Genomic DNA, 11,513 nt, shown 5'->3' with positions numbered 1-11,513 from the left:
CCAGCCGGCCCTAGGGGCGCGCCCAAGGAGAGGGATCCTACTAGGACTACTAGTCCTAGTAGGATTCCATCACAAGGAAGGGAGGAGGAAGAAGGAGATGGAGAGGGAGTAGGAAAGGGGGGCGCCCCCCTTCCCTTGTCCAATTCAGACTCCAAGGGGGGGGGGGGCTGCCCTGGCTGCCCTCCTCTCTCTCTCTACTAAGGCCCATGGTGGCCCATTAGTTCCACCGGGGGGTTCCGGTAACCCCTCCGGCACTCTGGTTTTACCCGAAACTTCCCGGAACTCTTCCGGTGTCCAAATAACATGGTCCAATATATCAATCTTTATGTCTCGACCATTTTGAGACTCCTCGTCACGTCCGTGACCTCATCTGGGACTCCGAACAAACTTCACTCATCAAAAACACATAACTCATAATACATATCGTCATCGAACATTAAGCGTGCGGACCCTACGGGTTCGAGAACTATGTAGACATGACCGAGACTCATCTCCGGTCAATAACCAATAGCGGGACCTGGATGCTCATATTGGCTCCTACATATTCTACGAAGATCTTTATCTGTCAAACCGCATAACAACATACGTTATTCCCTTTGTCATCGGTATGTTACTTGCGCGAGATTCGATCGTCGGTATCATCATACCTAGTTCAATCTCATTACCAACAAGTCTCTTTACTCGTTACTTAATACTTCATCCCGCAACTAACTCATTAGTCACATTGCTTGCAAGGCTTATAGTGATGAGCATTACCGAGAGGGCCCAGAGATACCTCTCCGAAACACGGAGTGACAAAATCTAATCTTGATCTATGCCAACCCAACAAACACCTTCAGAGACACCTGTAGAGCATGTTTATAATCACCCATTTACGTTGTGATGTTTGATAGCACACAAGGTGTTCCTCCAGTATTCGGGAGTTGCATAATCTCATAGCCTGAGGAACATGTATAAGTCATGAAGAAAGCAGTAGCAATGAAATTGTAACAATCATAATGTTAGGCTATCAGATGGGTCATGTCCATCACATCATTCTCCTAATTACGTTATCCCGTTTATCAAATGACAACACATGTCTATGGTTAGGAAACATAACCATCTTTGATTAACGAGCTAGTCAAGTAGAGCCATACTAGGGACACTATGTTTTGTCTATGTATTCACACATGTACTAAGTTTCCGGTTAATACAATTCTAGCATGAATAATAAACATTTATCATGAAATAAGGAAATGAATAATAACTTTATTATTGCCTCTAGGGAATATTCCCTTCAAGTGGGAGTTTGGAGAGTTTGCAATTCTCCAAGCGGCAACCAAAATGAGACCTTGATATTTTTTTTGATTGTACACAGTAGGGCAAAACCCCACTTGAATTTCTTTATTATATTAAAGAACAAAAAAACAAAGGTTCCACTATACAAAAGGCTTGAGATAAGCCAAAAAAACACAAAAGAAAGAAACAAGAGACAAACTAGTTACTAGTATTACAACACAAGATTGTCAAGCCATGAACAGTAGGCTCCAGCATAGCTCTTCTTAATTCTAAATCTGAGCAAGTTTAGCTCCTCCAAGAAGATAGCTTTCCATCTCTGAATGCTAGGATGAATTGCTTGGAAGATCAAGTTGTTCCTTGAGATCCAGATAGCCCAAGAAGCAAGGATGATGATTTCCATGAAAAATGGCACATGAAGTTTCTGTCTGAGATCAAGAAAGGCTTCAAGTACTGAAACATTTGCTTGTCTTGAGGGACATATCAGGTCCCAACACTGAGCTGCAAAAGGGCAGGTCCATAATAAGTGTTGGAGTGTTTCCTCCTGTGGGCAATTGTTGACAGCACAGTTATAGTTATCCCGATGAAAAGTTTTCCTTCTCAGAAGGTACCTAGTATTGAGCCTATCATGAAGTAGTCTCCAAAAAAAACACCTTGTGCTTTGGCTGACAGGAGATGTTCCAGATCCAGTTGAATTGTTGTGGCACTATTTTAACTCCCATCATCACTTTATATGCCTTAGCAACTGAAAATTGCTCATTTCCCCAAATGTAACTCTAGGTATCAGTGCAATCCAGGATCTCAGAGGCCCTTAAAGCAATGCAAATGTCTTCCATAGCTTCAAATTCCTGGAAAGCTTGCACAGTCAGAGGTAAATGGAATAGATCATCCAAGTATTCCGTTTGGATAATGGTGTGAACAGTAGCAGTCTTGTTCTTCGCAAAAGAGAATAAGTGAGGGAACATGTCTTGCAAACAAGCAGAGTGCCATAGATCAGTCCAAAATAAAGCACTTTTGCCATCTCCTATGTTTCATCTGGCCAAGGATTTATAGTTATCAATAAGCTTAAGGTTTTCCTTCCACCAAAAAGATCCAATCCAGCTACTACCAGGCAGATTATGGCTTGAAGATTTCTTATTCCCACCACCCCCTCTTTCTTTGAAGTGCAAATGTCCTTCCAAGCCTTCAGACAAAGATTTTTAGAAGAGTTGTGTTCTCTAACACCTGTCCACCAAAAAGTTCTAATAACAACGGTAAGTTTAGCAATAAACTTCTTAGTGAACAAAATGTTAGACATGTAATAAACTAGAATAGCAGAAAAAATAGATCTAATGAGCTCCAATCTAACAGCATGGTTGAGCGTGTTAGCCTTATAGCATGGGAGTTTGGCCATAAATTTGTCCAAGGCAAAGTTGTAAGCAACAGTTCTGTTCTTAGCAGAAAGTATAAGCGGGTTCCCAAGGTGAGTGAAATTTTCATCCATGTTAGGAACAGAGAATATGGTTTTAATGTCAGAGATAATGGCCTGGCTAACATGAGAACTATACAGAATAGCAGATTTTGACCAATTTGGGATTTGGCCTGAAGCAAGACAAAAATGGCGGAGAACCCGACGTATCACTTGGGCTTTCTTCATAGATGCCTTTCCACATACGGGTAAATCATCTGCAAACAGTAATTAATGCACAAGAGGGCAATTTGGACCAAGCATGGTACTCTCAAGATTATTAGCACCATAGCATCATCGAGAGCAAGAGAAAGATCGTTAATAGGCAACACAAAAAGATACGGAGAAAGAGGGCGGCCTTGTCTAATACATCGTTGACTTTTAATTTTCTGAAAGGTTTGACCATTAATGACGATAGAGAAAACATGTGTGGAGATGCATGCATATATTAAGTTGATGAAATGACCATGCAGACCTTTACCAGAGAGAGCAGAAACTATGAATTTCCATTCGGTACGATCAAAAGCTTTTGCAAGATCATAATTTAGCATGAAGGCATGATGCTTCCAAGATTTAAGAGCAAAAGAGTGAGTAATTTCTTGAGCTATGATAATATTATCGCTAATTCTATGCCCTTCAATGAAAGCTTGCTGAGTGGGGTCAATATAATCAGGCCGGTGAGGTTTGAGTCTATTCGCCAAGGATTATATTTAGTAATGATCTTAATGACGTTGCAAAGACTAATAGGCATGTGATCTATAGGAATTTGCAAAATCGTTTTTTTAGGAATGAGAGCAATGTTCATGTCACTAATATGTGGGGGTAAGATACTTGTGTAGCAGAAGTTGGTTACCAAGGCAGTAACATCATCACCAATCCAGTCCCATGTAGCCAGATAGAACTCGAAGTTCAAACCAGATATGTATTTCATTGCAATGATGCCTTTGAAGCGGAAATACATGCGATTATGCAAGGATGGCACTGGCCATTCAACATTTGAATTTTTCAGTGGTGGTACAAATCAGATTCTATTAATTCTTTAGCAATTCTTGCAGGTGACACCTTGTCAGGTCGGCTTATGGACACCTAGCTGCTGAGATTAGAGAAAATATGTCTGTTAGAGAGTTTGTTCCTTTGAAAATTAGCAGGGAATATAATAGGGTAGCACATCAATTTGGCATATTAGAGCATCTCCAACAGGCGCGCAACGCGCCGCGTGCTAAAAACTACTTTGTCGCGCACGCTTCGCCTGGTTTTACACGGCCCGCAGCGCTGGCTCCAACAGCCGCGCTAAAATGAAGCGCGTGCCGCTCCAGCAGCACGCAAAAAATGCAGCGCACATAGTCTGCTTCATGATACAAAATGCGTATATCCAGGCTTCTCCAACGATATATAGTTCTACTACGTCCACATAGCCTGCTTCTACGATACGAAATAAAACTTGCTTCTCGAACGATATATAGTTCTACTATGTCCACATAGCCTGCTTCTACGATACAAAATAAAACTGGCTTCTCCAACGATATATAGTTCTACTACTACTCGTTCTCCGATTCAGACTCTGCCTCGGTGATGTCCTCCTCCGACGTCTAAGCATAGGCGCCAAGGAACCGCTCATCGCGGGAGTCCCAGGACGACGCATCTCCTAGCGCCATGTTGTATTTAGCGACCGCCTTCCGCGTTTGCTTGTCCTCGCGATAGGCGGCTCGCGCCTTCCTCCTCTCCCCCCTCTCCGCCCTCCTCTCGGCGAAGAACTGTTCTTCGTTGATGATGTCTTGCGGGAAGCGTTGCCTCCACACCGCTATGGCTTCCTCGTCCATCTCGGCCAGGCTAAGACGGCGCTCCCGCCTCCGGTGTTTGCGACGATCCTCGTCAGTGGTAAGCCGCGGGAAAGGCGCCAACTCCTGTGCCCCCTCCCGCGTCGACACATCAGTGAAGTTCATGTCCCAACGGGACCGCCGGAGGCGCCACGCCGCAGCGTCATACGCGCGCGCGCCATCCTGGGCGGTGTCGAAGGTTCCGAGGCCAAGGCGCACGTCGCTGGCCGACTGAATTGATGCGGAGTAGGTGCCGGACGGGCGCACGCGGATGCCGCGATAGTCTGAACCTCCCCGGCGGCGAGGCGGCATGGTGGCGCGGTGGTGGCAGGTCGGCGGCGAGGAGGGAAAGCAGTGGAGAGAGTGAGAGAGAGCGGCAGATGGCGCTGCAGTTTTATAGGCGCGCGCGAAGCGGCGCGCCAAATCTTGCGCGCGAGCTGCCGCCTTTTTCCCGCGCACGCAATCATTTCCCGCACGCGTTTGTTTCCCGCTACAGCTAGAGCGCGCGAAACCGATCGGCGCGCGCTAAAAAGCACTTTTACCACGCGGGCGCGTCTTCTAGCGCGCCTGTTGGAGATGCTTTTATAGCCGTACCGAAGCTTGTACCGTGGCGTGATTGAATTCAAACCCTCGGTGTTGTAAGGACTCGTTGTCCTGAAATTGTAACCTTTGCTGTTATGGAATAAAACTCTCTTTCACGTTAAAAAAACAAGGAAAACAACCCCACGATAGGCGGTTCAAGCCGGGCCTTACCACCTGTGCCCCGCCGCCTACGCTCCCTCGGCCACCTCGACTTCTCGTTCCAAACTGCTCTGTGCTCTGTGCTCTCGCCTTCTCCACGGCCACACATACGCTCGCTTCTCGTCCCAAGGTTTGGGTTCGGTTGGTTGCCCGATCTGATTGATCTGGTCCTTCGGTCGCTGCGGCGGGAGCGCATGGCCGGCCCACCGGCGAGCCCCTCCGGGGACGGCGGCATCGGGGACGGGCGGGACGTGTTCGTGCCCGTCGCGGGTATCACCCGCATCATGGGGAAGGTCATCCTCCCAGACGGGAAGATCGATGAGGGGGCCGTACGGGAGCTGGCCTCCGAGTTTATCACCCGCCGGTAAATGGATCCGCCGCTCTTCGATCTCTGGTTGGCTTGAACGGCCTTTGGTTCCGGCGGCTGACGCGTCGGTGCTTTGCAGGGCGAGCAGCGAGAGCGACAGATGCAAGAGGGCGAAGCGGGAGGCCATGACCGTCGACGACCTGCTGTCCGAGATGGCGAAGCAGGGGTTTCAGGACCACATCGAACCCCTCAAGGCCTGCCTGCACAAGTACAGAGTGGTGCGTATACTGGTTTGATGGATGGTTTGGTAAATCAAAATCAGTTTTGCTAGATCACATCTAGATGTCCCCTAAGTATTGCGCATCTAACTCATATGTCATGGATTTTACCGAAAAAGGCTTTCGCCCCGTTTTATATATAAAGCACCAAACCACAAGCATCCAGTACAACCACACGCCACGCCACCACAACACACGCACACACCCAAGACAGGATACATAGGTGTTGAGCGCAGCAACACCACTCCTAGCACTACCGCCCTGAAGAGATGAAACTACATATGACGAACCATGCGCTCCAAGGCGGCGCCTTCAGGAAGGATACGACGCTGGAGCGCCGCCACCGCCCGATCCAAGGATCAGAGTTTCCCCCGGAGCCGCATGACGGGCAATGAGAGCCTCGACGACGCCTTCAAGAAGGGAACGATCTTCGCCGCCGCCGGTCCGTTCGAAGATAGAGCAGGTTTTCACCTCGGCCCACAATCACCGCCACCGAACGCCACACCCCGGCAACCACGCCGTCCACACGACCATGATGACCGGGCAGCACCAAGGCACGGGCTTTGTCCAAGAGCACCGCGCAACCACCACCACCAGGGCCGCCGCCCCAGCATCCAAGACCTCGACACCACCTCACCCGTGACCCGCCGCTACCCCAACCGAAGAGACGAGTGGAAAGGGCCCGCCTTTCGCACCCCTGGACGACCCCCAGCGCCGAGACCCAATAGGCCGGCCAAACCTGGCCTCCATCGCCCGTCCTGCAGCCCCAAGCGCGAGACGAGCTTAGTCTTGATGCCGGGCGCGAGACGAGCTCCGTCCTGCTGCCGGGCGCGAGACGAGCTCCGTCCTGCTGCCGGGCGCGAGACGAGCTCCGTCCTGCAGCTCCGGGCGCGAGACGAGCTCCGTCCTGCAGCTTCGGGCGCGAGACGAGCGAAGGACCGCAACTGGGAGAGGGCCAGCCCCAGGACCGAAGTAACGCCCGGGCGACGAGAAGATGGAGCTACGGTCGAAGCGGTCCGACCGCAAACGAACCGACGCCAGAGATAGCCGGCCGTCGCTGCGGGCAGATCCGCCAAACCACCGTGTAACCGCCGCGTCGCTGAACCATACAACACCACGGCTGCCCACGGCCGGAGCAGCAACCCAGACGGGCTACTACCCCACCCCGCGCCGCCCGCCGGAATCCAGCCATGAGACCAGGCCGGGCACGCGACCACCCGAAGCCTCTGCTCCGCCGCCACCATCCGCCCCCAGAGAACCAACCAGAGCTGGAGAAGATCGACGAAGGTCCTCCCGAGCCGCCCGCGGCCCACCGACGCCCAGATCTGACCCAGGACGCGGCCACGGGCACGCAGCCGCCGCGTTGCAGGCTGCAGACGCCAGGACGCCGCCGAGCCGCGGCACGACGCCGACCGGAGCCACCGCCACAGCGCCGCCAGGCCCCACGCGCGCCTGACGCCTCCGACGGGCGGTCCACCCCGCGTCGCCCAGATCCGAGCAGAGGAGGAAGAAGCCCCCACCGCCAGCCACCGCAGGGGCTTTGCCCTGGCGGATCCGGCCGGCGGCGGCGGGGGGAGGAGCGAGGAAAGGGAGGTTAGAGGCGGGGGACGGCGGCGCCCGCCCGAGCCGCCCGCGGGGGAGGCGGCGCGGGGGTCGGGGGTCGGGGGAGGACAAGTACTTACCGAGGCATGGCTGAGCTTTTTCCCTGGCGCCTCTCCAGAATCCCCGTCATGGATTTTACGCGAGGATTCGTGCAAGTACTTTTCTTATCTGTTTCTTTTTAGTTTGATTGAGTCACTTAGATGTGCAATAACTAGTTTAAATAAGAGTTCATCCCGGGGCAGTGATTTTGGCACCAAATTGGATGGTTGTTTTGCAGAACTTTTCTTCCCTAAACATGCCGAGCTTTGCTTCGCTACACCCACCCTAAAAAAGCTTTTTAAGAAGGGATATTTCATACTTGGCTAATTATCAGCTACAACTACAGAGGTGCGTTACTGGTTTCATGGATGGTTGGGTAAAACAAAATTGGGGGGATTCTGAAATGGTAAGTGTGGATTGATTTACTAACTTGGTCTGATTGGCTTATCATCTTGGTGTCTGGGGACCTGCACTGCCTTTGGCACCAAATTGAATGGTTGTTCTGCAGAAATTTCTTTCCCTGAACAAGCCGAGCTTTGCCATCGCTGCACCCTCCCTAAAAATGCATAAAAGGGGTATTTCATACTCAGCTAATTATCTGATTGTTGCTTCAGCCTAAACCATTTGAGCAGCCTTAGGTTTTCTTGTTAAAAGTTACGTTATCTTGTACAATGGGAGAAGCTACTCTTGCTGTATTATATAAGCTTCGCCTCTCTTGTGTTAAAGCTGTTTCTCATCTTGCGAATTTTACGCTTTTGCTAAAGTTAGCCATCCTTGTATCTCTGTGATGACAACTTGTTTTTAGGAGCTACCTTGCACAATGGAGGTGGAGCCAAACCCCTTGCCCATATCTGATGTCAGGGATTGGTCTGAGCTCCCACTTGATGCGCTTTCTGCAATCTTCATGAAGCTTGGGACCATTGAGATTCTGATGGGTGCGGGACTTGTGTGCCGCTCATGGCTGGTGACAGCCAAGTCCCCTGAGTTGTGGCGCTTCGTGGACATGACGCGCCACAAGGTGGTTTTCTCAAAGGCAGAAAATGTCATGTGCAAAATGGCAAAGGTGGCTATAGATCGTTCTGATGGACGGATGGAATCGTTCTGGGCTCAGAAGTTTGTCACTAGCGAACTCCTGAATTACATTGCAAGCAGGTATTGTTCTTTGCATTCTTCAATGTCGGCACTTTGTCTGTTACTTATATCAGACCTGGCAATCTTCTTAGCACTGATGCACTGTTTACAGTATTTACCTCCACTTAATAGCTTAATAAGTTGGTCGCGAAGCATGATATTTTAATTTAGGGATTAGAGTGATATCAAATCAGGCCAATACATTTTTGCTAAACATGTTGTCAGCCTTTTATGATATTTTATTGTGACATATGTCTAATAGTGATCTTCAAGGTGTTCAAATGACACTTCAAATGCTTGAGGTGAGTAGTTTGCAAACTAAAACATAATTGGCACATTTGCATTTGTCTCTGCAATTAGGAAAACATATTTTGGATAGGTCGCTTATATAGACAAATAAGTTGGCTTGAGGTAGCGATCTTATTTGATATTTATGGTGCATTGTTATGTGATATTTATGATAGGTCGCTTATTGCCACATTTGTAAGCTTGAGGTAGTAAGACTCATCTTATATTTTTCATATGCTAGATCTCTCTGACCACTTCACTTTAAGGGAAAAAAAATGTTTTGTGTTTAAACTTGTTATACAGTTTCACCCGTACTTGTCTGGTTCTTCTCAGTTCATGTGACATCCTTCTACTTTCATACTTGTCTCTGCAGATGCAACTCATTGAAGAGCATTCGGCTCATCGGCGCCTATTACTTTTGGGATGATGAGAACGTAATAATTAAGCTTGCAGCTAAATGTCCAATGCTAGAAGAGATAGAGTACTCTGATCAGAAGCAGTCATGGTCCTTTTTCACGGCGATCGGCGCAGCACGCCCAGAGCTGAAACGTCTAAGAGTCCGTTTGCCTTGGTTTGACTCGGATTCAATAGAGCGTGAGATGAGGATGGAACAGCGGAACGGCGATGACGAAGACGAGGAGGAGGAGGAGGAGGAGTCTGATGAGGCTTGGGAGGCAATACACAACGAGGAGGCCTTCGCCATAGCAGAGAGCTTGCATGAGTTGCGGCTCCTTCAGATGGCAGGCTACGGCCTGACCAACAAAGGGGTATACGCCATCCTCGAAGGCTGCCCCCACCTCGAGTTCCTCGACCTTAGAGAATGCCTCCACATCATAGTTAACGCTGAACTCCGAGCTCGCTGTGCCAATATCAGGCATGTCCGGCTGCCAGGACGGTAGCCTTATGTTCGGTGCCCAGAGATCCAAACCATCGAGGCGGATGAAGGTCAAGTGATCGAGATGGCTGGTCTCTATGAGACGGAGGCTCGCTCTGTGCACAACGAGCCAGCAATGGGCAATGATGACTATGGCGAGAACTACTGCGACTGCTGGGATGACTACTCGCTCCCCTCGTCCCCTGACTCGCCTGCCTTGCCGATGTACTCGATGGATGATCCCAGATACTACTGGGAGCTGTAAACAGATGCAGTTGTGCCCAGTTTGTGCCATGTTCAGTAGTCCAAGTCTGTCTTGCCGGCCGGATACTACTGGGAGCTGTAACAGATGCAGCTGTGCCGTGTTCAGTAGTCCAAGTCACTGTCTTGGTGTTTTGGATCCTGAATATTTTGTGTGCGTCCCTGCAGGAGGGCTTTTGATGTACAAAAGCGCCAATGGTGCTTTTGAACCATATCCGTTTTACTAGCTTGTGTAATATTTGGACGGACTGCTTGTTGTGAGTGTCTGTAGTAGGTAACATCCGCGACTTGATGCGTATGTAAGCTGATTACTACTACTTCTGTCTGATAATATAAGATCATTTTCGACACTGTGATAGTGTTGAAAATGATGTTATATTTTGGGACGGAGGGAGGTAGTAGTTTGCTAGTACGCAGCAGCTGTATCTCACGCTATCTACGTGAACCTTCTCCTGAACTTATTACTTGTGCTCTGAAGTTTAAAAAAGAATAAATTATGGAGAGTGGGAGATGCTAAAAGTAAAATTTATAAATAAAAATCTAGCAACCTTTTATCCTATACAAAATGGGCGATGCTACGTGTCAGACGGTGGATCTTTTCAAAAGATCCGCCGCCTGCACAACCGTTTGATTCGGGGTCATCCAGCGGCCTGGCTCCTTCCTCGCCATTGCAACAAAGTGAGTGTTGCAAAAACATTTGCAATAGACCCCTTGTTGCAGAAACATTTGCAACAGAGGTTCGGATGAAAAATATTTTACTTTTCTTCTTAACTTTTCCGAAACATCAGCGCCGTTGCGGAAGTACCTTTGCAACACAGATGTTGTAGAAAAAATCGTCATAACTTTTTTGCAACATGGATGTAGTTGCAGATGGACTTCTGCAACACAAATGATGTTGCAGAGATATTATTTTCGTCTTAACTTTTTTGCAACGTGGCTGTTGTTGCGGAAGGAATTCTGCAACACATATGATGTTGCAGAAAAAATGTCTAAGATGGTAGAGGCACACGTCCAGGAAGGACTTCTGCAACACATACGATGTTGCAGAAAAAACGTCAAGATGACACAGGCACGCGTCCAACGGTGGAGCCAGCTGATTAAAGCTTGTGCATCTCTGATTAAACTCGTATCTACACAAGTGCAGAACCGGGCAATAGCACCGGTTCGTAAGGCCCTTTAGTGCCGGTTCCATAACCGGCACTAAAGTGTGGGCACTAAAGCCCCCCCTTTAGTACCGGTTCAGCACGAACCGGTGCTAAAGGGAAACCACGTGGCACGAGCCAGCTCCAGGGGCCTGGAGCCCTTTAGTACCGGTTGGTAAGACCAACCGGTACTATAAGGTTTGGGGGGTTTTTAATTTTATGATTTCTTTTTCATTTAATTTTGTGTTTCCATTTTAATTCTTTTTCGTTTGCTGGTATTTTACGATATTACACATTGTACACGTTATATA

At 48.9% G+C, this 11,513-nt stretch overlaps 1 protein-coding gene across 1 annotated transcript; it reads left to right on the top strand.

The window, feature by feature from the left end:
- Positions 1-5,346: 5,346 nt before the first annotated feature.
- LOC119278052 (putative F-box/LRR-repeat protein 23) lies at positions 5,347-10,473 on the top strand. Its single transcript, XM_037559403.1, has 4 exons — positions 5,347-5,644; positions 5,727-5,865; positions 8,312-8,658; positions 9,299-10,473. Exons 1-4 carry the CDS (start codon positions 5,475-5,477, stop codon positions 9,822-9,824), a joined length of 1,182 nt encoding a protein of 393 aa, XP_037415300.1. The 5' UTR covers positions 5,347-5,474; the 3' UTR covers positions 9,825-10,473.
- The last annotated feature ends 1,040 nt before the right edge of the window (positions 10,474-11,513 follow it).

This window comes from Triticum dicoccoides, chromosome 3B (assembly GCF_002162155.2).
Source record: "Triticum dicoccoides isolate Atlit2015 ecotype Zavitan chromosome 3B, WEW_v2.0, whole genome shotgun sequence".
NCBI classification, from domain to species: Eukaryota; Viridiplantae; Streptophyta; class Magnoliopsida; order Poales; family Poaceae; genus Triticum; species Triticum dicoccoides.
The sequence above is the reverse complement of the archived record's forward strand: the minus strand, read 5'-3'. Positions and strand labels throughout refer to the sequence as shown.

Coding starts and splice junctions, on each gene's coding strand:
- LOC119278052 (XM_037559403.1), top strand. CDS start 5,475: ATGGCCGGCCCACCGGCGAGCCCCTCCGGGGACGGCGGCATCGGGGAC. Junction 5,645..5,726: donor TCCGAGTTTATCACCCGCCG/GTAAATGGATCC, acceptor GGTGCTTTGCAG/GGCGAGCAGCGAGAGCGACA. Junction 5,866..8,311: donor GCCTGCACAAGTACAGAGTG/GTGCGTATACTG, acceptor ACTTGTTTTTAG/GAGCTACCTTGCACAATGGA.